The sequence below is a fragment of the Diadema setosum genome, chromosome 18 (genome assembly GCF_964275005.1).
Source record: "Diadema setosum chromosome 18, eeDiaSeto1, whole genome shotgun sequence".
NCBI lineage: Eukaryota > Metazoa > Echinodermata > Echinoidea > Diadematoida > Diadematidae > Diadema > Diadema setosum.
In genome coordinates, this window is record NC_092702.1 from 23271973 (window position 1) to 23299749 (window position 27777).

A 27777-nucleotide genomic window follows, 5' to 3' on the forward strand; every position below is an offset into this window, starting at 1 on the left:
TCCATTTTTTTTCTATGAGTATCATCCGATTATGAATAGTAATGGCAAGTGGTTTTGTGATAAAAGTACTGCTGTATTTGTGACCACAATAACCTGGCAGAGCTGCTGTATATTTGTACGTTCCATGTTGGTCGCATGCATTTTGTACACTCTAAATTGCGCGATGCGATAATGCTGTCCCACTCTATTTTCAGTAACCTAACACAGAAACGGTAAGAATGCTGACCTCCTGATGAGCATAGTTTATAGAAAATCAATTGCAATTTTTAGATATTTTCAAGCATGCAGGAGATTAGACATTTAAACACAGTAGACCAACACCAAATCCACAATGGCATGTTTGAAGGAAACCAAAAATTGTTCATTTTAAACATTTCAGAACATCCTTTATAGATATTGAAATTTCATTGTGAGGCAGTCAAGAAACCAAACTTTGAATTTGTGAAAATGCATCATGTTTCTTACATATCCAGCAAAATCACCTAAATGTTCAGTTTTCTGGCTTTGTTTTCTGCGACTTAATCAGGGTAACAAAATGTGTCTGGCTTGATGTTCATTTTTTATGAAAGTCTTTACTTTTGGATGTTCATCTCCCCTCTTGCTGGTATGCATTCTGGTAATGAAATTTAGATTTAGGGTGAAAAAAAAGAAAGAATCCAAAGTTGCATGATCTTCATCTGTCTGCCCTCCTCTTCTTTCTTTTGGCCAATATGCCACCCAAAGTTATTAATACCATTCATAATGCTGATGCTTAGTATCTGACCTTTCCCTTTAAGGTACTTGAATGAGAAAATCAATCAGTGTCTGGAAGAAAAGGCTTCACTTCAGGGTATGCTGACCAAGTACAAGGTATGTAAAAATCAGGTCTATGTTTGCTTTCGGTTCTAGGACAATTATCCCCTGGACAATTACCCCAGACCCTTTCCCCGGACCGTAAACCTAATCCTAATCGTTAATCCTAATCCTAACCTAAATTCTAACCTTAGACCTAACCCTAAGTCTAATCTTTCATCTAATCCTATCACTAACCAGTATTTAGCTTGGGGGCGGGGGAGGGGGTAGTAATTGTCCTGATATGTTACTTACACTAATAAAGCTTGCTTGGCCCCTTCAACCCATTGAAGGCGGGCTGATTTTGCTACAACATGCATTTCCCACAGACATTTGTCCAAGTACAAATTGTATACTTGGGACTCATCCTCAACGGGTTAAGGGAGGAGACTGGAGTGGGGAATATGGGGGGGGGGGGGTGAACTGTCAAATCCAAATGTATAAGAGTTATTGGTTGTGTGCAGAAGAGTTATTGCATTCAAAGAATGTGGAAAGACCTTTAAAGCATTTTGTGGTCATCCATGTGATGTCCGTAGAGACAATACTTTATAAATTTGATTCCTTTTCATCTCAATCTTATATCCATGTCCTTTCTCACGTTTTGGAGAGGTGGAGAGGGGAAAGAGGTGTTAGCAAATGCCATGTTTGTCTTTTACTGTGTGTGATGGCGTTTTTGCGATAGTTTGTGATTAATTATTCGTGCTGAACTTTTTTGACAGACGGCTTTGGAGAGGCGGAAAGGCAAGGGACTGCCCAGGCTTGGCGGCAGCGGTGCTGCAGTCTTATCAACAAAAGATGGTATGCTATTAAAGATCATTCATCATCATCATCATAATATTATTGTCATGAATATTGTGCAGGAGAAAACAGACGAAATATCTGAAAGACGCCTGCTTGCAGCTTGGAGAGATTCAAAAAGAGTTTTTTAGAAGCTATATTGTCCATTTGTATATATACCAAATGAAATGCATCATAATGGGGCCTAACATGATGAAGGTAATTGTCTGCATATTTTATATGTTTAGTATAATCCCCTGGGTTTGTAGAAGAGGTTAACTATCTCCTAAAGTAGGTTTCTGGGTATTTTCAAGGTTGCATTGGCCCACATGTTGTTGGTTCAATCTTATTAAACTGTTGCATTTTGGGACATAGTGCATTAAAATGTATGTCGACATCACAGTGTAACTTAAAAAAAAAAATGAGTTGAGGTAAAGCACTAGGTTGAGCACTTATGCTAAGTGTGTGTATTTGCGTGAATATGTTTGTGTTTGTTGACGTGCTTGTTTCAATTTTTTGCAGCTGTTTGCATGCATGTTTGCGAATGTGTCCTCTGGCCTAGTTACACTTTCATGCATCATGTTTTCCTATCACTTTCAATGAAATGGAAAGTTGGAAAGCTGAAAGTGATGTAAAGGGATGTACGGCTTAAACATGGCATGGAATTGCACTTTCATGTCTCGGATAGAGTGCTTCATTTCCCAAACGCTGACTGTTAGAATGTAATATGAGAATGGAAATGATGACGATGATCTGTCTCAAATGCTCACAAGCTTGCATGTCATACATTGTAGCCATTAGGGAGGGCGGAAAAACATCAAAGTACCTGGTACATAAGCGTGGGAACGCGGACATTTAAGAGGCACACGGTGATGTCAAAATGATACCCCAACAATCTAAAGAGTGATTACCGATCGCTCTGACGGAAAAATAACATACTTTAGAACAGTTTAGAATGGCTTGTGCTCTCCTCCTCTCTCAAGAAAACCTTAAATGGAGCTTTCTATTTCATGCAAATGCATATCATTGAAAGTCACACTGTATGTGTGTGTGTTTTTTTTTGTTTTGTTTTTTGAGGGGGGATCATTCATGTTTTTTTCTTTCTGCATAATCCAAATCCTTTCCTCTAGTATTATTCTGTGCAAAGGATAGTCTGCTAGCTTAGGCCAATTTCATTAGTTTTTCAAAATCTACAAGGCCATTTTTTTTTCCTGTCATTGTTTCTGTTTTTCTCTCATTCTTTCTCTATCTTCTTTCTTTCTTTTCTCTTTCATTTATACCCCCTCCACACGTAGTGTGAAGGGGATATAGGAATCACCGTGATGTTGGTCGGGCGGGCGGGCGGTCGGTCGGTCGGTCGGTCTGTTGCAAAATCTTGCGTCGTGAACTCCTTCTACAGTTTTGAAGCAATTTAAATGAAACTTGGGGTAAATGATGATATTGAGGTATAGATGTGCAAGACATGTTTTTTGTGTTTGTCAGACAATGCGTTGCCATGGTAACCATAATTTTACCAAAGCCTTGTGGATTGAATAACTTCCATAGTATTTAAGCAATCAATTTCAAAATTGGTATCTATGATGATCTATAGGTGTAGTTATGCAAGACACTCTTTGTGTTTGTACTTGACAAAGCGTTGCCATGGTAACCGCATGTTTTCTTCGAAATCTTGTGAAGTGAACAACTTCCACAGTTTTGAAGCAATTGAAATCAAATTTGGTTGGCATTATGGCCTTGAGGCATAGATGTGCAACACATAATTTTTGTGTTGGCGGACAAAGCCTTGCCATGGTAACCATAATTTTACCAAAACCTTGTGGATTGATTAGCTTCCACATCATTCAAGCAATTAAGGTCAAATTTAGTATGTATGATGATCGGGAGGTGTAGTTATGCAAGACACCAATGTGTTAATATAAGAAAAATGTGTTGCCATGGTAACCACTCATTTTTGTATCAAATTGAACCATTTAATCTATGAAGGTGAAATTCAATGTGTATGATGCTCTTTAAGTGTAGTTTTGCAAAATGTCCTTTGTATTTGTATCGGACAATGCATTGCCATGGTAACCGCCTGTTGTTTTTTTTTTTTATCCTGTGGAGTGAACTTCTTCCACAGTTTTCAAGCAATTGAAACCAAATTTGGTCGGCATTATGGCCCTGAAGTATAGATGTGGAACATATGATTTTTGTGTTTGTCACACAAACCGTTGCCATGGTAACCACAATTTTACCAAAATCTTGGAGATCGAATAACTTTTCCATTATTCAAGCAATAAAAGTCAAATTTAGTATGTATCATGATCTAGAAGTGTAGTTTTGCAAGACACCAATGTGTTGGTTTAAGGAAAATGTGTTGCCATGGTAACCACTCATTTTTGTATCAAAATAAACCATTCAAGCTATGAAGGTCAAATTTGGTGTGTATGATGGTCTTTAAGTGTAGTTATGCAAAATGTCCCTTGTGTTTGTATCCGACAATGCATTGCCATGGTAACCACACTTTTTACCCAAACCTTGTGGATCTCAGTGTCAACTCTGTAATTGTACAGTAAACTAAAATTATTCTGTTTCCAATTCGACAAGTGCACAAACTTGGTATTAACGTCATTGCCCTCGACATCACATACTGTAAAGCAACACTAGGGGCGGGGGTATTAATCACCTTCAGTGATAATTCTAGTTTTTCCATGCTCTCTTTCTTTTCTTACTTCCTTTCTTTCTATGTCATTTCCTTCTGTTTTACTCCCTCTTTCTGCCCACCACCCAATGAGTTAAAACCCATGATATACTGTGTGTAGTGGGGAGCCTGTCAGCCCAGGATTCTGTTCCATAAAGATTAAGTTAAAGTTGCAATCAATTGCAAATTGCGTTTCATAAACAACTTCATGATTGATCGCAAATAACGCTCAATCTACTGAAAGTTACGCTCTATTTTTCTTGAAATCAAGTATAAGTGTCTTTATCAAATAGGACTTATGCTCAATATTGAACTTACTCGCGATTTACCAAGTTACGCTCAATAAATCGAGCATAAGCTCAATCGCAACTCTTTATGAAACAGGGCCCTGGGCGCACATATGACTCCTTCAGTATTGCTCACCTCAGTGGATGTACAGTAAAAGTATGTTTGTGTGTGTGTGTGTGGGGGGGGGGGGGGGAAAGGGGTTTGAGGAATAATTTTTTTTTTCTTTCAGTCATTCCACTTGACTAGACCTGTTGTTCTGTTTATATTATAGCAGAGAATCTGCTTGCCCATGAAATGAATATCTGGCAGCCTGGCCTCTCAACATTATTGGCCTCTGCAGATGTCATAAAAGTTTATTTTATTCACTTTTTGATTGCCATGCCTAATAAAGTTGTGGCAGGGGCTAAATAGAAATCAACATACTGGCAGTTGGTTAGTCAGTTACACCAATAGGTTAAGTGAACTGCCATTACTTCAGCGATTTTACCAAATATAATCTATCGTTTATGTCAAAAGGGCCTTAAAGAACTTCCCCTGTTATGCCAATAGGGCACTAATAATGTACAAAGTCTGTAACAGTGAAAGAGGTTTAAGGCCCTTTTGGCATAAGACCGATGATATTTACTTAGGAGGGGGAGGAGATGAAACATTGTGGTGCATAATACATTCACAATTTTTTAGCAACTGTTCTTGAACTTTGTGTATGTAATAACCCAGGGAAGTTTATACAGAACCTGTTTTTTTTTTCCCCAACAATCTGTTGCCATGTCAGCATCTTTTCCGAAACAACTCAATGGAATAAACCACTTCTAGTTTTCAAGTAGGAATCATTATATTCTATAGTGATAATAGTGCTTTATTAAAGTGCAATGTACTTGTGTAGACCAAGCAACTGCTGAGGTAGTCACATTTTCCCTGATTAAATTTCCTGTAATTTGAATTAAAGGCATAATTTACTATTTGCACATTAAACACAAACCTAGCATTAGTGCTTAAAAATAGTTCTAAAATATGAGTTAGGGATAGAAACAACCACTGTAAAATTTGAATGAGTAAAATCGATGTTAAGTATTGTTAAATATACAAAATGTAAATGATAGTTATGATAAAAATGTTTCCAGACTAAACCGTCTACAGTTACAGTTTGTTGAGAAAACTACTGATATCTCCTTATATTTTAGGCTTTATTGTGAAAATTTCATATGTTAGGATGTTTTGTGGTACAACAAGCCTACGTATATATACATCAAATGTGATATCTTGAACAGTTTTAAAATCACTGCTTCCAAAGGTAAACAGGACCTTTAAGACAGGATATGACAGAGGTAATCTTAGAGACTTGTATTTTTAATTTCTTCTGTCCTTTGTTTCTTCTATTGTTTTTGTGCCTATTATTATTATTATAACTATTATTTATAATGCGCTTTTCCCACAAGGCCCGAAGCGTTTACAATCAATTCAAAGCATGTATGACAGTATATGTAATTGGATAAATGTTACAGCTACGAACTAGTTGCTACTAAAAAGATGTGTTTTCAAGGCTTTTTTGAAAACACTGACTGATGGAGACTGTCTAACGGTAAGTGGTAAATTGTTCCAGTGCTTTGAAGCAGACACAGTAAATGTCTTATCACCGGCTAAGGTGCGAGTAACAGAGTATGTGAGACGAAGCAGATCACTGGATGACCTCAAATTTCTGGTAGGTGTATATAAAGTCAAACAGGCGTCTAGATATTTCGGAGCTTGATTGTTGAGGATTTTAGAGACAAACAAAACTAGTTTGAAGATTATCCGTTGCTTCAAAGGAAGCCAGTGCAACGACTTCAGAAGTGGCTGAGATGGGTAGTCCCTAGAAACCTAAAACACCAATCGGGCTGCCCAATACTCCCTATCGCATATAGCTCTCCGAATCTGAACGCCTGTGGCGCTCTAATTTTCTTACCTTAATTCTTGGGACAGTAACTTCCGGTTTCATGCGTGCGAGCTAGCTGATCGATGCGCTACCGGCGACCATGTTTTTTTCCGTACATGGAAACGCTATGGGACATTATTCATCGTGCATCGTGATTGTCAGCCAAGGCAGCCGGCGCCGCGGCATGGCGAGCATGGTTCGAAGAAAATGCAGTCGACTGTGGAGAGCAGGTACACACGCAGAGAGCAGGCCCATAGCGTTTCCATGTACGGAAAAAATATTCGCGGCCTGTGCATGTGGTGCACCTCTACTGCTCGGAGCACGGATATTTGTCCACTTTTTTTCCTTTTAGCATCATCAGAAGTACACTCTGCTGCCTCACAGAAAAATCCCATGGTGTAATGGATAGTTATATTCGGGAAATAAACAAACTAAAGTCAAAACAAATATATTTCTTTGGATCCAAAACAAAGCTTGTAAGTTCGCCTACAGAAAAGCACACACGCAAATCAATAACCGGAAGTTACTGTCCCAACCTGAGAGGTTCGATATCGGAGGTATCGAACGATATCACTTGATATCGCCTTGATATCGGCTATATGCGATATGGAGAATTTTGAAGTCGCTGCACACGATCCAATTGAGGTATGAAGGAATGGAAGATAACAACCTCCGATAACAACCCTCTTCCGGCGTTCTGTCCAACAGTTGAGAATCTCCTCGCCCAGGGCAAGGCGAGCGGCCTCTCGGCGTCACCGGCCTCAGTGGCTGACCTGCAGGCTCTGGCCACCTCGCTCCTGGAGTCCATCCACGACAAGAACTTGGCGCTGTCCCACCAGAAAAATACAAACAAGTGAGTGGAATCAAACTGAGCACAATGCCACCAAATGCCACCTTACTGGCAATTTGGGATGGGGGGGGGGGTGGGGCAGTACTAGCTCAAGAGAATCTTGAAATGCAATTTTTAGAGATGTGTCTATGCATACATACATACACACTCACACGCACATCCACAATATGCAGTAGATAGATAATGTAATGATATGAAATTGACAGATAGATAGAGAGATAGATAGATAAATAGATAGATAGATAGATAGATTGATGGATAGATAGATGTAGATGTGAGATAGATGGATAGATAGATGTAGATGTGAGATAGATGCAAAGATAGATGGAGACATAGATATGAAGAGCTTGACTGCAAAACTGGTTAACTCCATTTTTGTTAATTTGATACATTTGCTATTAAAAGCGGAAAATTGAGCAAAGAAACACTGGGAGTGCTCCACTCTGCACTAATAAATTGTGAAATGAAGGACTGGTAGGAGAGACAAGCTGACCACAGTTTAATTCTTTGCATAAGAGTTTGAGGGAGAGAGAGAGATTAGTCCATCGATGGTATCATTCACACCATGGCCTGCTTCTTTTTTTTTCTTTCAGTCTAATTCTAGTCATGTGGTAAACTTGTTGTGATACCCCTGGAAAGGGTTTGATGGATAGGCGACAGCATTAGTACTTTTTGTGGAGCGGAAGGTATTAAGTGTTGTGCCGGTGATCTGGTACTTTCTACCGCCATCAATCATGAGACGCAAATCGTCTATAGTTTCTTTCCTGGGCAGAGGAGGATGCTTCTAAGAAGTTTTCATAATATTTTGTTTTGTTTTGATGTCTTTTTGTTGTTATTAGAGTCTCCAACTGTGCATATGTCTTCCTTGTTCTCTTTGCAGGAGAAATACTCACAGACAAATGACTGTCTTTTTGTTTTTTTCTTTCTTCATGTCTCCCATTAATGGGAGATAATTGCTTTGCATTAAGAGTAGCAAATTACATCTTGAGAGTAATTTGGTGTGAGAGGCAGGTCTCAAACATATTTCAAGTCCCAGTTTGTAGCTTGGAATGATAGCTCACATGCTTAGTGTCTCACAGCTGAAGATTAATGATTAGTGTCATTAATACAATGCCATACACATTGGACATGTTTGCCACAATGAAGTAGGTCCACTATCGAGCAAATCTCCAAATGACCAAAGCATACACAAAAAAAGGAACATCTACTTCATGGTCTGGTTGACTAAGAAGTGAAGAAAAAAAAAAAAGAGTTAAGTAAACCAAACTAGACACTGAACATTTAAACGAAATTAGTCAAAACTAGACTCAGAATTTGTCAAGATTGACAAATTAGGTGATCCGATTTTTTTCTTTTTAATCAATGATTCGAGTTTTCACCTGAGATTAGGGACATTGGTCGTGTGATGTTTGGATTCTCATTTTGAAAAGGGAGTCAGACCTGCCATCTTGGGTACCGAATTCCGTATGCACTAACGAAGATACAGAATGAAGTATATTTGACCTTTGACCCCATTTTGCACACCAAAGATGGCATCTGAGCAAAGAGTAGTCATTTTGTGAAATGATTCTTGTAAAATGGTCCTTGCGTGTGCAAAATATGGGAAAGATAGGACAAGTACTCACCAAGATACAGGATGAAACATTTATGACCTTTGGCCCTAATTTACATACCCAAGATGGTGTCCGATCAAGTAGTTGTTATTTTATGAAATAATGTACGTGACATGAACTAAACATGTGCAAAATATGGGGGTGATAGAGGCTGTTTTTCTTGAGTTATTGCAAAGGAAGTTGCAGAAAGAAAGAAATAGCTCAATACATCGAAGATAAGCTTTAATTTCAACCAAGTTTTTTGGCATGATCCAGACATCGTATGAAAAACAAAAGGCATTTTTCTGATAGCGCAAAGTCTCAGCTACAACATATTAAAATCTGGGAGAAATTCACCGAAGGGTAAGTGAGCTAGTGCTCGATGAAGACAATCATGTCAACTTTCACATCTAGAAAAATTCCCTCCCATAGAGATAACACGTCATAACGAAGATACAGAAAAAAATACATATGACCTTTGACCCCACTTTGCACAAACAAGATGGCATCTGAGCAAAAAGTGGTTATTTTGTGAAATGATCCTTGTAACATGGTCTTTACGTGTGCAAAATATGGGAAAGATAGGACATGTATTTACTAAGATACAGGATGAAATATTTATGACCTTTGACCCTAATTTACATACCCAAGATGGTGTCCGATCAAGTAGTTGTTATTTTATGAAATAATGTACGTAACATGAACTAAACATGTGCAAAAAATGGGGGTGATAGGGGCTGTCTTTCTTGAGTTATTGCAAAGAAAGTTGCAGAAAGAAAGAAATATCTCAATACATCGAAGATAAGCTTTAATTTCAACCAAATTTTTTGACGTGATGCCGACGTCGTATGAAAAAATAAAGGGCACACTTACGATAGCCCAAAGTCTCAGCTACAACATACTAAAATTTGGGAGAAATTCACCGAAGCATAAGTGAGATAGTGCTCGAGAAATATAGTCATGTCAATTTTCATTTCCAGAAAAACTGCACTCCCATAGAGATAACACGTAAACTGGTCAAATTTGACAAGATTACTTTGAATCCATTTTTACGAGGTGATGCCGTCATCCAATCAAAATGCTGTTATTATATCAATGAAAAAGCATTTAATAAGCTACAACATACTGAAATTTGTGTGAAAATTGGCAAAGGATAAGTGAGATACGCTCGAGTGAACTTGAAATTTGATGACGTCATTTTGAAAATTTACTTTTTTTACTTTATTAAGAAATTTGATATCTTTTAATCATTTTTTCAGTATCGCCAACCCATGAAATGATATGTACAACTCATCAGCTTTCAAAATATGTAAAGAAAATGGGGGGTCACCGTCCATCCTGACGAGTAAAATCGGATTTAAAATTGGCGGTTTTTTGGCATTGTTGCACTGTATATCGCCATTGACGCGCGCGCGGAATTTCAACTTTGACGGGCCCGTATGACGTCATATTGAGTCGGATTGACTTGAAACTTGGTAGAAACATTCCTTGACATTTCAGACATTCGATCCGTGTGAAAAAACGGGAAATTTCTATTGCATATGAGCTGTGCGTGCGTATATGTGCGCGCGCGTACGCGTCCGTCCAATTTTTTCAATTTTTCAAAAAATGCTCCAAATGGTCTGAAACGTGTGCAAAAAAAATTGAGCTCGATTTGAGCATACAAATATTTCAACGCACGCGTACGCGCACTTTTTAATAATAAATGTGAATTTTGATAATATGAGTAGAATGCGCTTGACTTGAAATATATGTGACGTTAATTTCATTGAAAAATTCCTTTCCATTAATGAGATATGCATGAAAATGTGTTTTCATATAATGACGTCATAGTGACGTCACGGTTGACTGATCACTATGATTTTATAAAATTTGTCGACTTTGGGACACGATACATATATGGTATAATTTTGAAATTGATAGGAGGAACACTTTCTGAGCTAATCGAAACACAACTTTTGTCCAGAAAGAAAGAAAGAAGAAGAAAGAATCCGTACAGATACAGAAGGTGATTCGAGAGGATACTCGGATCACCTAAAAAGAAAGGAAAAAAATGGAATTACGAGGGGGTGCATGATATCACAGAGCAGTACCGTAATAAGGTTAACATGGAGCTACCATAATTTTAAAGGGACTGTACAGTTCTGGTTGAGGTGAGGATTTAGTTTTTAATGCTTTGCGAGATATTAAAAAAACACTCCATGAGATGTCAAAGAGCATGCAATTCTAAGGGGTATCAAAAGTTTATTTGATGAAAATCGGTTTTGAAATGGCTGAGATATCCAAAAACAAGGTGAAACAAAGAGAGCCTAATAAAAGGCGTAGCCTGTCGCCTTTTATTATGCCTCCGCCACGAAGTGGTGCCGGAGGCATTATGTTTTCGGGTTGTCCGTCCGTCCGTACGTAAATCCGTCCGCATTCGTTTACGCGATAACTTGAGTAATATTGACTGGAATTTTACCAAACTTGGTCCATGTATAAAGTATGATGGGGCAATTACTTGATTAGATTTTTGGGTGAAATCGGCCTAAGGGCAAAGGTCAAAGGTCAAGGTCAAATCATGATATTGTATCCGTTTACGTGATAACTCAAGACTGGATGGAGCAAATTTCACCAAACTTTGTCCGAGGATGATGTATGATGGGACAATTACTTGATTGGTTTTGTAGTGAAATCGGACAGAGGTCAAAGGTCAAAGATCAAGGTCAAATCCTAAAATTTATCTGTTTACGTGATAACTCAAAACTGGATGAAGCAGCTTTCACCAAACTTGGTCCAAGGATGATGTATGATGGGGCAATGAGTTGAGTAGATTTTAGTGACATTGGTATGAGGTCAAAGGTCAAAAGGTCAAGGTCAAATGCTAAAAATGTTATTTCCCCTATATCTATGCAATGCCCAAATTTATTTTCTTGGAACTTAGAGTAAACATGCACTCCTGCGTAAAAATGTTATAATCACTTTTCTCGCTAATGGTTCAATGTATCCTCATGGAACTTGGTACATACGCATGTGCTGACTGGCAGGGATTATCTAGGGAATTTAGGGGTCATGGGTCAATAGGCGGGGTCAAAGGTCAAAGTCAACTCCTCAAAATTTTACTATTTCCCTCATATACTAGTATATGCAATGCTTGCATTATTAGTTTTAAAACTTAATACCGTAAAGTTCTGTGTATAAGACGGACTATTTTTTCCTCAGAAAACGTAGAAAATCGGGGGTGCATCTTATACACAGGTACAGTCGAATTACAGAAAAAATCTGTCATATACACCCAATTTTATAAGGTCAATTTGGGGCCATGTATGCCCATCGACATTCGAAGGGTAAGCAATCACTAAAACTTACGGATAAATGAGCGATCTTTCAATCTGGACACGCACAACAGCTGTAAATACGGGATAAACTTACATCGGCCTTGTGTAGTAACGATGTATCAATCTGGCCATAGACAACAGCTGTAGCTACCGATGTACCTGTATATCACTGTCTACCAAGCTACCAACAGCCAACCTAGTAGCTGAAATATGCGATGTACAGGTATCATTACTAAATTACTGATATCGTAAAACTTATCAATGTACTAGTATCAATATGGCCATAGACAAAAGCTGTAAAATACGGAGTAGGATCGACACTATGTCACCGTAATGTGAACGATGTGTGAAGCATGCATGCTTATCCATGGCTTTCGTTTGCTCTCGCCAGGATCGCATAGCTACACTGTAGCTAGCTAGCTAGCAAGCCTTTTGCAAAGGCAGCAGCTGCAGCTGCAGAGAGGCTCTCGCAATGGACTCGCGTGCACACAGCGATCAGATCGGAGCATGCTTGCCCATTGCGCGCTGTGTGTGCAAGTCCATTGCTCTCTGTGTGCGTGTGCTGAAATTATAGCGAGCTGCCTTTTGCAAAAGGCTCGCACTGTGCATACAAGCATGGTACAAGAGACACACATGTTACTGGTAATCCCTCCGGGAGAAACAACAGTGAGTGTAATTACCGTACGCACCGTACGTCTCGCCGTACAACCCCTCTGCTACACTTGTTGATGTTTTTCTTATTTTTCGTAATGAACCTTCCAGCCTGACATGCGTCAAAATGCGAGACACCCTATGTATGATAGCAAAGATCGTACTGTACACTCATGAGTACGATGATACATTGAAAGGCGCAACAATAGCAAGTGAGTACTGAGACAAGTCTCGCATTTTGCGTCTTCCATATTTTGCCGATGTCCGATGAATACCGTTTAAAGAAAGTATAAAAGGAAACGAAAAATAGAGCAAATAAATGCTGCATTCTAGAGAAATTTTAAGCTGAAATAATATATATGACACATGCAATATTTGCATGGAAATTTTCATGTTTTTTTTTTTTTAATTTTAGGTCCGAAAGTAGGGGTGCGTCTTATACACGGAACTTTACGGTATATACATGTATTACCTAATGGAGATTCTCTGGGAAATTTCCAGCCAGAAGGTCAAAGGTTAAGGGTCAAAGGCCAGGTTTAAATGCAAAAAAAAAAAATATTTTGTACTGTAATTACACTCTTTCTTCATACCTTGAAAATTACTCAATGCATAAACTTATAAATGGGTTGGTCAGAAGTCAAGTAAAAATCCTCAATTCCCCAATATACGTGTACCTGCACTCTTAGACAATTATAGCAAACCCAGTTTAAGGAAAGTGAAAATTCAAGATATTTCTGACAAACCTGTCATTTCAGTATTTTGCCAGTTATGTGAAACTGTCATCACACATTGTGAAGACATTGTACTATACACCTATTGGGAGAATCATGCATTATGGCAGAGGCATCAGTTGCCATAGCGACATTTCTAGTTAGTACCACTTTTGGAGATATCAGCCATTTGAGAACCAATTTTCTTCGAATAAAAGTGGAATCCTTCTTAAAATTACATGCTCTTTCATATTTCATAAGAGGTTTCTCATTATCTCACTTAGGAATGTTATAAACCTGAATCCTCACCTCAACCAGTACTGTACAGTCCCTTTAAGTTGCAGTGACTTGCTTTTAGCTAACTTTGATGATAGCGCGTCCCTAAGGAACTGTGTGAATGTATTAAACTCATAGTTAGCTAACATAAAGTTAGCTCTTAGCTTGATGATAGGGGCCCCCTCCCCGCACAGCAGTGTAGTTAGTTGCCCCTTGTACACTTGTAAGTGCAGTGAATGACAACAACATTGTAGTTGAGCTTGAGCCCTCAAGAGTTTGATTATTTCCTGTATTTGAGCACCTGGAATTTTCGCACACTGTAACTAGGGAGGTTTTGAACAAATGCTTGGTATGCATCAGGGAGGTGCTAGAGAAGGAGAGACAACTACTGCTTTCCTTTGAAGTCATGCGCGGCACCGCCGAGAAGTTATGCGTTCAACTACAGGTGTTACCCGTGTGCTTTGACAAAAGAGAGCATCAATAATCGGGACTAGCGCTCTCATATCTAGAAATACTTGCCCCTACTGCAATTCGCTCTCTCTTACAATGTGATGGCAACAATGAATTTGTGTAACTTGAATTGGAGCAACGAATCAAAATGCAGTGTAAAACTGACAATTTTAACAGCAAATAGTTTGAAAGCATGCTGGAACACGCTTTAGCGGAGTACTATCCCAGATTAAAAGATAGAAAACTAACATGCAGAAATGTGCGCATTATAGAAATATATTAGGTTTTTAAGAGGGCCTAATTTTCATTTCATTTCGATTTGCGCATTACTGAGAAACTAGAAATACATATTTATGATATTGAATTCTTTCCTAAACTATTCTAAATCAATTTGAGTATTTCATTTAAAATTTTACGGTGAAATAAAGCTTGTAATTCAACGAAAGGTGAAATGCGTTCTTCGTCTCCGAACTTCGTCTTGCAACTAGAGCGGTGCTGAGCATGACTTAAAAGCGTAGTGGAATGCTAGACATCCCATTGTAACGCCTTGAACCCAAACATGTGTTTGCATGAATTACGAAGAGTTGCCACCCCATCTCTGTAACACCTCCCTGGTATGCATGAAACTTGGGGCATTGCATGCAATGCACTGCGCCCCCGAATTTCCTCATTGAGTGTAGCAGGCCATTAGCTAACATGAGTCTTATCATTACAACAAAGAAAACAGGAGAGGGCTTTTTGATAGCTGGATTTACATTTCATGGGGAAGCTCAGTTAAAGTTAAAAATAAATGTCAAAACCTACTGATTAGAATGTAGCAGGTTGAAGAATCCGAAGAGGGAGCTTACAAATGATTGAGAATGAAGGTATCGCATGTCCTGTAAAAGTGGATATTTTCGCGCGACTAATTTTTCGCGCTCAGCGGGGAAAGAAGAGTTTCGCATGTTTTTAATTCCATGGAATCAAGATCTCACCTACTGGAACATATGGTAGGCAAAAATATTTGCATGCTTTTATTTTCGCGCTAATTTTTGGTTGCGCGAAATGCACAAAAATTTCAACACCGCGAAAATGTCCACTTTTGCAGTATACATCAGATAGGCTGGAGTACCGGTACTGTTTTTCGTCTGTCCCACCTCTCCGAATCAGGGAGGGGGAGGGGTTAATATACAAGTAGATGAATAGCCAATATAGAATTATGAAAACTTTGAATCTGATGATGCTATAGGGACATCAGTAAGGCTGCAATGCCTGGAAATTATGAATGACTTATTCAATGTGCAATATCAAAGGTGCAATCCTGCTCCTATTTCCAACATCTTACTCTGCTCATTCAGCTCTCTTTGGGTGTTTCACCTTTTTTCCTTCCTCAGCCAAATTTTGGGTTGATGGTGGAACCTAGGTCAATTCTAAGAAGAAGCCACATTGTGTCTGGATAGTCTTTGACATCTAAACGATAAAAGTTCATTTTTATTCTTTTCAATCTGTCTCTTTCTGTGATTCACCAGTGCAGTTGTAAATGGATATAACCACTCTCCAGTATGCATGAGCAATGTGCATGTGTACATGTATATGTAGTAGTGGGCAATTCAGATATCCCTAAGGTTTTCCCAGATTCCTTTTTCCTGATATCATGCATATTTGAGCCTTCAAGGTGCCTGCTTAACATATTGGAGGAATGACAAGAGACAATCCACTCTATACTGTAAGTTGATTTTGATGAATAGAATTAAATGCAAATAATCAATTTGCATATAATTCTGTTCATCAAATTGTACTGTTATAACAATTTGCGTTTAATTCTATTCATCAAATTGTACTGTTATTACAGTACAATTATCAAATTGTAATGTTATTACTCAACAACAGTACAAGGGAGTTACATTGGCGTCAGATTTTCATTCAGCTTTGGGTATATCTTTACAAATACCACTCTCTTTGCACAAATATGTGAGATATCAAAAATTGCAAACCTGGCATTCTTTTGACATGACTTTGATGATTAACTTTTACTATTCCGTGTCCTTTACCTAACAGACCTGAAAAGCCAGACTTTAAAACAGCATGTAATTTCCCTTTAATCTTTTTGAGTTTTGTGTAACCAAGTGCACTGTGGACTTCATATCAAACAGAAACTGCACAATTGCTCTTGTTTGAAATTTTAAGTTTCAGTGAATGTTGAACCAAGGAGGTACTAGGCGAGCCTAGTACCTCCTTGGTTGAACGTGGCAGCAAGTGTTGTTGGAAACAGTCAATTACGCTCCGAGTGGTGTTATACATTTTTTCATTTTGCATACCAGCTGTTTATCGCTGCTGTCAACCCACTGTTTGTTTGGGTTTTTTCTTTTCATCTTTATTTTATGTATATCTACCAGGGCCTACAAATCAAGCATTAGATGGATGTGTCCCATGTATGTGGTTTGCAGGGAATATGAAGCCATGCTCACCAGACATACGTGCCCTCATCTCTAACCACTCATATCAAATTATCACATCAGCGGAAAGCTAGACTCATTAACCCCATTATGAAAGGGGGAAAAAAATCTCACAGATCCAAAGTCTCGCCATTAAACGAGTATAGAATTCCAGAGGCCAGTGGTTGCCACCCAGAACATGGATATATTGGGCACATTGCATCACTGGATTGCAGACGTTCTGTTACCAATGGGTACAGACCGGAAGTATGATCAGTTTCAAATCTTGATCCCAGTTTTATGAGAGTCTGCTGGCACACACCTTGTCTTGTTGTGTTACTTGGGATACCGCCATCACTTTTATGTCCTCCAGTGTCTGATTTGACAAGGTCAGGGATTTTTCATTTTATTTTATTTTTTAAGGGGGGGGTCAGTGTTTACCATGGTATGTTCAGCATGACAGCAAATAGCTGTGTGTGTCTACTGCAACATATAGAATTCATATTTTGAACAAAATGCATCTACAAGTAGACAACACTTCTTTATGAAAGGAAAAGACAGAGAAAATTCATTCATCTGTCGTGAAAGTGGAAACCTTTGCAAGATCAGCTTCTTTACACTGGGCCATATTCAGAGATCAATTACTTGCTCATCATAAATAAATTTACAAATAAAAACATTTCTGCACATAGTTCAAGATCCCCCCCCCCCCAATATTCACACATTTGTATATTTTCTTGCTAGGTCAGCAGAACATGATGTCTTCATAAAGATATTCCATATTACAATATGAATTTGATAAAATGGCAGGACACAAATTTTGTGGCTTTCTGATTGTCACAGTTGTGATATTTCCCTGAAAGTTATTCCGTTCAGTCATGCATTGCCAAGCAACAACTCTAAAGTCAATGATAGATTGAGTGGATGCATTAATTCCTCATTGCCTGCATGACCAATCAGTAATCAGTAATCAGGATGCCACGCGCTGACCAATATGATCACTCCCTCGTTGCTGGGGGCGGAGTCTAGCTGTGGCGCTAAATCCAAATCTTCGGACACGTTTCTGTTACGCTGAAAGTCGGAAAATCATGGCCCAGAAAAACGCTGATTTCTGGTCTTTCCTTTGATCATTTAGCTTTGAAATTTCGGCAGATGATAGACAAAACATTAGACTACAAAATTATGCCAAAAACAGAAATCCAATTGTTTTGACCAATTTTGATGATGTGACTTCAAATTCGATTTTCTCGGCTCAGCCGTCAGCGACTTTAGGATCCTTTTGTTGTAGCGGGTCACACATGCTCTGATGCACATATTTGCCGACTGGTGCTATTCATGGTTCTTTAATGTACCCCAATGGGCAGTGAATGAATCAGGCCCCCATGGATCCCCATACCAGGTAGTCTTTAAAGAAAAAAAATCCACTCAAAAATATTTTCAATTTCATCGTAAGAGAGAGAAAAATTCCCAGCAGAACAGTGCAAAAAGGATCATAATCAGATAAGAAATCAAGAAATTATGACATTCTGAAATTTCAAAATTTTTCAGATTTTTGGAGTTTATTTACTTTTGGGGTGTATTTCCTCTTTAAGCCTTTTAGAGATGAGCATTCTAATACAATGACTCTAATAGTTCAAAACACCAGAGTAACATTCTTCATAGGAAAAGAAAATAGAAAATAAAATTGAATTTCTTCAAATTTATGACATCACACTTAATATGTTTTGAAACAAACAGCAAATCCATTAACTTTTAGCCAATTTGAGATAGTTGGCAGTTTTCTCAGCTTGGCCTGGCCATTGTGGTGATTGGTCACTTATTGTCTGTGTAAGAATCAAAGAGAAAGAGAAAGGGAGAGAAAGATAAGGAGGCTTCATATGTAGAGAGATGCTTGAGATATATAAATGGAGTTTTAAGTAGCTAGAAGAATATCGTGTCTGGAGACGAGATACAGATACTAAACAAAGCTGTATCCATAGTGAGCGTGTCTGTTGTTGGTAGCCACTAGTGCAATATCTGGTTCAGGAACATTATCTCTTTGGAACACAAAGTAATGTTTGATGACCGTGCGCTTTGTCAAGTTGAGTATGTGGTATTATCACATGATGTAATGTGTGCCATGTTCTCGCTTTGTTTTTTTTTTTTGCAACATTCCTCAATACTTTGATAGATAGGATTTGAGTGGCAGAGAGCATGCATCTGGAGATTTCCCACTGAATGGCCCCCAGATGCTCAGTTCTCAGCCACGAGCCCCACTAACCTTTTACAGTGCACCATGTAGAGTACTGAAGTGTGACATCATAGCCATTCATTGCCATCATAACTGCTTCTAAAGAACCTCATATAACCCAAATATCTGTGAACACAACCTTTGCTATGAAACCATGATCATACCCGGTTCCAACTCACTGCCCGAAGCCCTGTGCAAGGGCTATTTTGTGTGGAACAAGCACTAAGTTTTAATAAAAGACAGTGCCATCATCACTTCTGTATGCTATTAGACCCATGTTTGACTTGATTTACATTTTGTATCTTTTCATGGTTGGCCTCTTATAACATTGAAGCCCCCTCCCAGACTCATACACACACACATGCATAACTTTGCTCTTAAGTACCAGGTATAGTACTCGGTAGTCAGTTTTGCTGGTGGAAAGATTTTTACTCTTGTGATCTCTTGCTCATGTTTGTTCAGCATTCACGCGATCCAAATAGACAGTTGATTTTTCATCACATGTGCTGCCAGGAGGTCACTTCTATTAGTATATCTGTGCATTGCAAATAACATCAGAAATATTTCACCTGTGTATACCGGTTCCATACATTTTGATACCTTTATTCTTTAGCAGTACATCCATAGCATTGTTAAAGGTGCAATTCCACTCTGTGTTCAAAGTTACCTTTAAGGAAGAGAGCAAAATCAGACAAAGCAAGTGGCAGAAGTTTTACAGAAAATCGGACCAGAAATGTGATAAGAAAGTTTGATTCAAAGTTTCATGTTATGATAGTCATATTGGTCACAATGATGTTCTTACAATGTGCAAATGAGCTGACACGATGATGTCATTGACTCGCCACTCTTCCATTGGCGTATGCACAAAATTATTGTTGAATTCATGTTTGTTTTTATCTGTTGATAATTTAGTAACAATAACCCATTCCTCTAAATATTATCGTTGTCAAATGATAGCAGCACAACAAAACTTACATGAAAGGGATACATTAAGCTTTGTTCTGTATCATTTCAAAGCAATGATGTCATCACTTTATCTAATTTAAATGTATGGTTGCTCCTAATGCAAAACTTTAAAATTATATAACTTTTCTATGTAGGAGCTAATATTTTTTTTTTTTTTTGTAACAAAGTTCTACTTTTCTGTGTGTTCACTAGATTTGTACTCTTTCCATAAAATCCAAGAACAAACAAACAAAGAACATGGCATGGAATCAGCTGAGTGGTATCAATAAAAACCCACTTGATAGGACAATCTAGTGGCTCATGTTAGTACCTACCTCTGATCTTGATGTTACATAATATTACAAGATCCACATGTTAATCCTTACTTAGCATCTTTGTGTGGGGGAAGGTTCAGTTTCATTGCATATTGTATTTGTATTTCTTGGCTAAATTCTCATGGAAAATTCTGTGAAGCCACAGTGAGGTTTATTAAAGATATCTAATCTCGTCTACTTCAAAAAAATTTCTCTGATAATAACAGTAAAGCAGATAATCCAATATATAAACAGGGCTATTTCTTTAATAGAACACAAAGGGCATATTGCTGGAGTGGCCAAGCTATGAGGCAGCCCCCAAACAAGTTTGAACAATATTGTATCAAAACAAGTGTAAATTTTGCTGTTGTTGTTGTTGTTTTATTACTTGTATGCATTGCTTTAATGGCATTGAAGAATACAAATACAGAATTGAGCTACCCAAACACCTTTTTTTTTGCTTCTTTTTTTTTTTATTCTTTTATTACATGCCATGGTATAAGTCTCTCTTGAACTTAAATCCCTCTCTTACAGACATGGAGTGATCTGTTTATTTACCTTGCGAGTTGTTTTGGGAAGTGAACTCATATTACCAACCTTCTCAGTTGGTCTTGAGCCTATCCCATTGTTTACACATTGACGTCTGAAAGCCCCATAAATGCTACATTGACACCATGTGGACTTTTGCAATTGGTTTGAGTGTTCATGTGATGTACAGGGTCTAACCTGCTGTTCATGTAGTAATACCGTGCTTAGATCCAACAGTACTCATGTGTGTTATTCATTCGTACTCCGTGAAGATGTTCTATGCCATCAGCTTTGCTTATCAGGGTGTTTCATGGTATTTTAAGGTGTCCGTCTGTGCGTTGCATTTGTACGTCCCGGATCCTTTCAACACTGTTTTACTTGGAGTGTTGCTTCATGTTCAAGTTGAACCTTAATCCCGGAACCTCGTAATGAGAGTCCCATTTGTTAGATCCTCGAAGTAATCCAGATTTTAGGAGATAGAGTGAAGTAAAGCAAACAATTGTAGAAGATTTATTGATATCAAATATTGAATAAGAAAGTTATGAACTGTGTGCTGCAATCAAATGGCTGTAGTTGATTTGTTTTGTTTTTTATGTTTTGTTTCTCTGCCTCATGTGGGTGGACTTTCTGTATTTTTTTTTTCTAAGGGGGTGGCTGGTTGGTTTTGTTTTTGTTAGACCATCTGGGAGTCCAATAAATAACTTTAAGATGACATTAAGAGTCATTATTAAACTTGAAGTGTACAGCAGTCTCCGCTAAATGGGGTTCTATTCTATTGGATTCTCTATTGGATACTTTACTAGCTGCTTGATTGATGCACAGGCTAAACAAATAGTTCTGAAACAGGTTATCGGATATGGTTATTAAAGTGGGTAGAAATTTTCCCAAAAACCTGATCTAGTTTCAGAGCTTCCTGCAGAAAATCTGTAAAATGGATTGAAGTATGATTTCTGAAGAAACTGTGGAGAGTTGCTGAGAGGTGATAGAGTCCATAGTTTCGGGTTTTAACATGTTACGGGCGACTCCCATTATAACAAAATCATCAGGACCGGCAGTTTTGTTTGTTATGTTGAAATTTCATTATAGCCAGACAGTAAAGCATATAAACATGATGATAATTTTGGGACCTAGATTTTTACTTTGTTGTAACGATGATTCTGTTTGAACCGTGTTCATTATAACGGGATTGCAGTGTATTTTATGGTGAGTGTGGCTTTGTTTGTGTATCGACGCAGGATTCTTGGTCAGCGAGTGGCGGAGCTGGAGAAGAAACTGAAGACCCTTGAGGTAGCGGGTCTCTGGAACCTACCACCTTCCACAGCAGGTTTGTTAACAGTACTTCCTTTGTAGACTGTCCTATTTAAAGGGGGCATTCTGGACAGTTTTCATAATTTCACATCATGTAGTACATAAATCGACAGCTCCATGTATAGATTTGTGGAATTTATTGTGGTCCTCGAGCAGAGAAAGCAATACTATGAAAAACCTTTTTGTAAACAAATTACATTGAACAATGATGATAACATAGGAGGCTCACATATTTCAGAAATGTAGCAGTGTAATTCCATTACAATACGACTTGCTTAACAAGTTCACCTGTGTATAATCTATGCATGCTTTCTTCTTTTGTTCTGCTTCCTTGAGCCCCAACTCATGCGCTTTTATGGTGAGGCTGCTATGACCCCGTTTACAGTGCGAGGCTCGGCCGCGGCTCGGCCGCGGCCGTGCCCAGCCCCGCTTCAGTGTAAACGCGCAAAAGGCCAAATGCGAGGCCAAAATTGGCCTCGCATTTGGCCTCGCTCTGGAGGTGGTCTCGGCCGCGGCCGAGCCGCGGCCGAGCCCGGCCTTTTCTTGGTGTAAACGCAAACTGGGCCAAATGCGCGGCCAATTGCGTGGCCAATTTTAGTCTGGCTACCAAACCCTCTGCCTGTATCTTTCGCTATTCAGGATATTAACCCCCTCAACGTTGAAAACTAGTATAGTTTAAGGTGGTTTTGTCCTGCAAAGGATTCTTTCCTTCGGCAAAGGCCTTTGCCCGAACGGCGACTTCGTCGCCACGGAATTCATTTGGCAAAGGGTCTGAAAACCAGACAATACCAAATTGCATTTGTTTACAAGCAGAGCGCCACTACGACAAAACATTGAAAGGTTTGAATCAAAAGCGCGGCCGAGCCCGGCAGTGTAAACGGACAAAATTGCGGGGCCCGGCCTCGCAATTGAGGCTGGGCTCGGCCGCGGCTCGGCCCAGCCCCACACTGTAAACGGGGTCTATGTCACCATCCTTGTTCATTACAATTTGTTATTAATTGAAAACATTCTTATTCTTCATCCCAATCACTGTAGATTCTGAAACTCTGTACTCAGGGTTACTAATTGAAATTTAAAATAAAGCACCATCTTGTACTTGTGATGTGAATGACTTGCTCACAACCTTTATAACAGACATCCAAGAGATCTTGAACCAATGAAAATGCGTGTTCCATTTTTGGTCTTTGCCCATGTATGGATTTATTCATTTATTTATCCATGTTAGATCACTTTACTTTTTTTTGCATCCATGTCTATTTATCTGCCAATCTGCCTATTCATTGACGCATGTTTGATTGTATATATTCATAAGAGGGTATAGAGTGAGATTTATTGTTCGGAAAATGAAATAGGAACAATGGTACAAATGAAAAGAAGACATTACCTTTGATTATGAAAAGAAATGCTGTCCTTGTCAGTGGCTTCAATTTTTTTTTTTTTTTTTTTTTGGGGGGGGGGTTGTTGTTGGATTAAATATTTGCCTATGCTTGAAAGAGCAACTTTGTAAAGGAAGCAGTGAGGGTTATTTCTGTTTTAAAAAGATAAGTAAACCAGATCCCTATGAGATGTGGAGTGGATTGTGTGATTTTTTTTTTTGCATGGTTTTCTGTATACAGTATGTACACCATACCACAACACTAAGAAAGAGGAAAATGTCCATCTGTATTTACTGTAATCATCAATGCTTAGACATACCAAGGAGGTTGAAGAGATGGAGTAACAACAGAGTTATTCCCTTTGATCTATGTTCGAAGCCGCCGCTCAAAAATATTTGAAGCCTGTGCCAAACAGGATCTGTCGCGCCGATACGAAGACAATAGACTCGCGTCTCATTGCATAATCACCAGCGACTTTCAAAGGAAGATATGTCTTTGTGATGGTAATTACTTTTCGCTATCCCTTCTTATAAAAGCTAGGTGGTACAGACACGAGGATGCGCGAACAGAAATTGAGGAAAAAATTCTGAAATGAAAATGAAAATTACTCGACTGGGCATACGCGGGCACTAATCTGATATATCTATCAATAAAGAATTATACTTGAAGATTATTACATGTTAGTTTCATTTGGGGAAATTAAGTCTAAAAGTGATAAAACCAGTTTTCCAGGATGGTACAGTTTTAAACATTTTCACATAATACAGCTCTGATTTACACTTTTGCGCAAATTTCTGAACGGAATTGACTTTTGTTTTACATGCTTTATTATTAAGTGAAATTTCATTTCATTTAATAAATAGATAAGCAAAATATGGCCAACATTATGATAAGGCAAAAAAAAAAAGAAGGTTGTATTGGCGTAACATGAGATTTTCAAATAGGGTCGGTCGGGCGGATGTTTTTATTTATTTATTTTATTTTTTTGCTACCTGCATTTTACGTGTAAAACTCGTGCTCAGTAAACAGTTACAACTGCTGCACCGTATGTGCTGTGTTCATCTATTCTACAAATCATTTATGAGGCCAATATTACTCAAATTATACCCCTTCACATAATTTAAAGATGTTGAAATCCCTATTCTGAATGTTTTCACTTCATATTTTACTATTTTGACTTAGATAAGATAGATGCAAATTGACCCATATGTACGATCTTTTCATCGCACACGGCGATCTCTATTACAGTCCCACATATACAGATTCGTTAAAGTTCTCCACACAAGAAACCTATGGCAAAACTGTGCACAATACATTGCAGTCTGAATGCTAAGTATACACTGTATAAATCTTGATAGAGTACGCGTCCGTGTTGGAAACAGATGATGTACTGATCAAGCGAGGCTATGCGAGGCACTAGCGAGATCTCTCCTTCGTACATCCGATATCCTCAGAGCCGTTTCCAAGATACTTGATATCGATAGCAAAAAAAATAATAAAAAAACATAGGGTCGGCGGAATTTTTAGGGTCGGGCGGGTTACGCCAATACAACAATTTTTTTTTTTTGCCTAACGTTCAAAATGAATCTTCAGATTGCTCAGCAAGACGGCTGTTTGGAACATCGATCATCAAAGGCACAAGTGCACCTGTGGAATTCTTTTGTACATCAATAGAAATCTGACAACTGTTTGAATAAATTACAGCCAGTTGGAACTCCATGTATAAAACCTCCTTGGACATACAAAATGATACACCTTCCACCTGCTGAAGGAGCACATATGGTAAAATATGTCATGCCTCTTTTTCTTTTTTTTTTTTTTCACAGCACGCAGTGCAGCATTCTTGGCCAAAGAGAAAGAGCAGATGGCGTCTGGGTTGAAGACGCTGCTACCCCACCAGGTGTCCTCAAGTAGCGACGAGAGTCCCAAGAGTCCTGACGATGCCAACAGCCACCCATCTTCCACGAGGTCCACTCCCCGCAGCACCCCTTCTCACAGCGCCTCCCCACCCCTCCGCAGCCGCAAGGGCGAGTTAGCCCGCCAGGACACGGAGGACAGCCTCATCTTGCTGGATGAGGTGGAGGACCGGGCGGTGGCGACGGAGAAGACTGCGCTTGCTGCGGCTTCCGGCTCCCCATCTGATTGCCGCCCGCCGAAAGAGAGCGCCGGCAGAATCGCGGAGGGCAGACTGATCGTGCTTCACGATGGCGAGAATGTCAATGCCGCCGCAGGGGAGAGGAGTCAGGGAGATGCGGGTGGAAGATGGCACAGTGAGCCGACGCCTAGCAACGGATACGGGGAACAGGGGGATGGATCTGCTGATGCTGCCACATTTGGTGACAATGATGGTGCTCCCGCGTTGGAGAGGTGCACCAATGGTGCCGGAGACGCACACGGGGATGTCTCTGCACAGCGGGAGAGGGAACTGCTGAGGAATATCTATGAAATTGAGCAAGAGCAAGGTGATTGTGGAGGAGATGGCGAGGAGAACACCATCACCCTCGGAAGTGGAGGTCATGAGGGTTATGACGAGGACGGGGCAGAGTTTTACAGCGACCTGGACGGCGACGAAATGGAAGACACCGAGGAAGACCAGCTTATCCTGGAAGTGCCTCTTGAGGATTCCGACCCTCAGTTCAACACCGCCCCCCCGGCAGCAGACAGGCTGAGTACCAGCTCGCTGGAAAACCTCTTTGACAATGTGGCTGAGAAGCTGTCACTCAAGAGCAGAGAGAGGCAGGAACTCCAGAGGGAAGAAGTGGGTCATCCTTCGTCACCTCTGCTGATGCGGGAGAACCAATCAAATGTGGCTGTCATAGATACAACCCCTCAGTGTGTCTAGTAGTTCAGTTCTTGCGCTTTCACTTTCCAGTCAAGTACCTCATCTCATGTATGAATAGAAAGGGGCAGCAATAAAGAGCTGAAGAACATTAAAGGACAAGAAATTAAAAAAAACAAAAACAAGATGGAATGAATAGGACATCATGTTCTTTTATGGCATGAATGTACTTATCCATTTTAATTAAAGTACTTACCCACTTTGGGTCAGCGAAAGTTCTAAAAACTCTCCCTATAGTGTATGAGCCAAAAACACAAAACAGCTGGCTCCCCACAGAATAAGATTAGCAGCATACTTTTATTGACTTGCTAATTTTGGCCCGAATGCACATCTCTTACCAAGGGTGAGACAGGCAAAGATTCTGTGTACTCTTGCGAGGATGACCTTCAGTCATGGTCATATTATGCTATTGAGAAGCACCTAGATTAGAATTCATCCTCCTATCTAACTGATATCGGGGGTCCATATTTGCTTTATACTTAAGAGGTGTCAAAAAATTTGTCCCCTCATCTGGCCCTTTTTTCCAACATTTGTTTTTTTCAATTGAACAAATAACAAATATACATGAACAAAGAAAGGGTGGTATGTCAAAAAAAAAAAAAAAAAAAAAATCCCCAAAATGCTGCAGCAAGAATCTCTGCCTTACAGTATATTTTGGTGAAAATTTTGCCAATGGATCCGTTCTGTAATGTATCCAGATTTTATGCATGCTTTGTATGCAAAAGTTGCCCTTAACACCCACAAAGCTTGCCGGAGGCTTGCCCTACCTAGCCACAGCTAAGTGAATTCCTGCCTACGGAACTTAATGGGAGGAAGCAGATGAATTAAGTGTTCATTACTAGGCTGTATGTAGAAAAAGAAACATCCATATTGGAATTGTGAGTAATTACAGAAACGGTCTATTGCCTGCAGCCCACCATGGGTGAGATACACAGACACCAATCTCAGTATTGCTGACTTCCCACTTCCATTATCTGTAGAATCTATGGTATCTGTAGATACATAACATTGACAATGACAACCAGCAAAATCGTGTGAGGGGACCTGTAATTGTCTCTTTGTGGTACTGAGGTGCATAGTGCGCCCTTTAAAGGGTGTGATCTTGCAGTCACACGTATTCAATGTGTAGACTTGACAATCAGAGCATCGCATGCTGACACTCTGAAACTAAGGCGTGTAAATACATCGTACATTTGTCTTGCCTTCAAAGATGTCACTTTATTTATTATGATGGAATATATTGATTAATGTTCATACTCTAGAAGGCAATGACGTTAGGTCGTCAGATTTCTAAATGCCAATAGGTCATATTTCAATTTTGTTACTTGTACATATACCTGCCATATGCTTTTTTTTTTTTATGCCTCCGCCACAAAGTGTCACTGAAGGCGTTATTCAAATTAGGTATTTGGAAAGTGAATATCCCAATGCACTAATTTTTCGGTTCTTATATGTATGTGTGTGTATATATATATATATATATATATAT

General features: G+C 39.1%; 1 protein-coding gene across 1 annotated transcript in view; it reads left to right on the forward strand.

Annotated features, from left to right (window-relative positions):
* Positions 1-27671, forward strand: part of LOC140241597 (uncharacterized) — a 49881-nt gene extending 22210 nt beyond the window's left edge. Inside the window, exons 7-11 of the mRNA XM_072321332.1 lie at positions 777-849; positions 1551-1629; positions 7197-7341; positions 22001-22089; positions 25276-27671. Of these exons, the coding sequence (XP_072177433.1) occupies positions 777-849; positions 1551-1629; positions 7197-7341; positions 22001-22089; positions 25276-26291 (1402 nt within the window). The 3' untranslated portion in view covers positions 26292-27671. The remainder of the gene's footprint in view (positions 1-776; positions 850-1550; positions 1630-7196; positions 7342-22000; positions 22090-25275) is intronic.
* Positions 27672-27777: the final 106 nt, after the last annotated feature.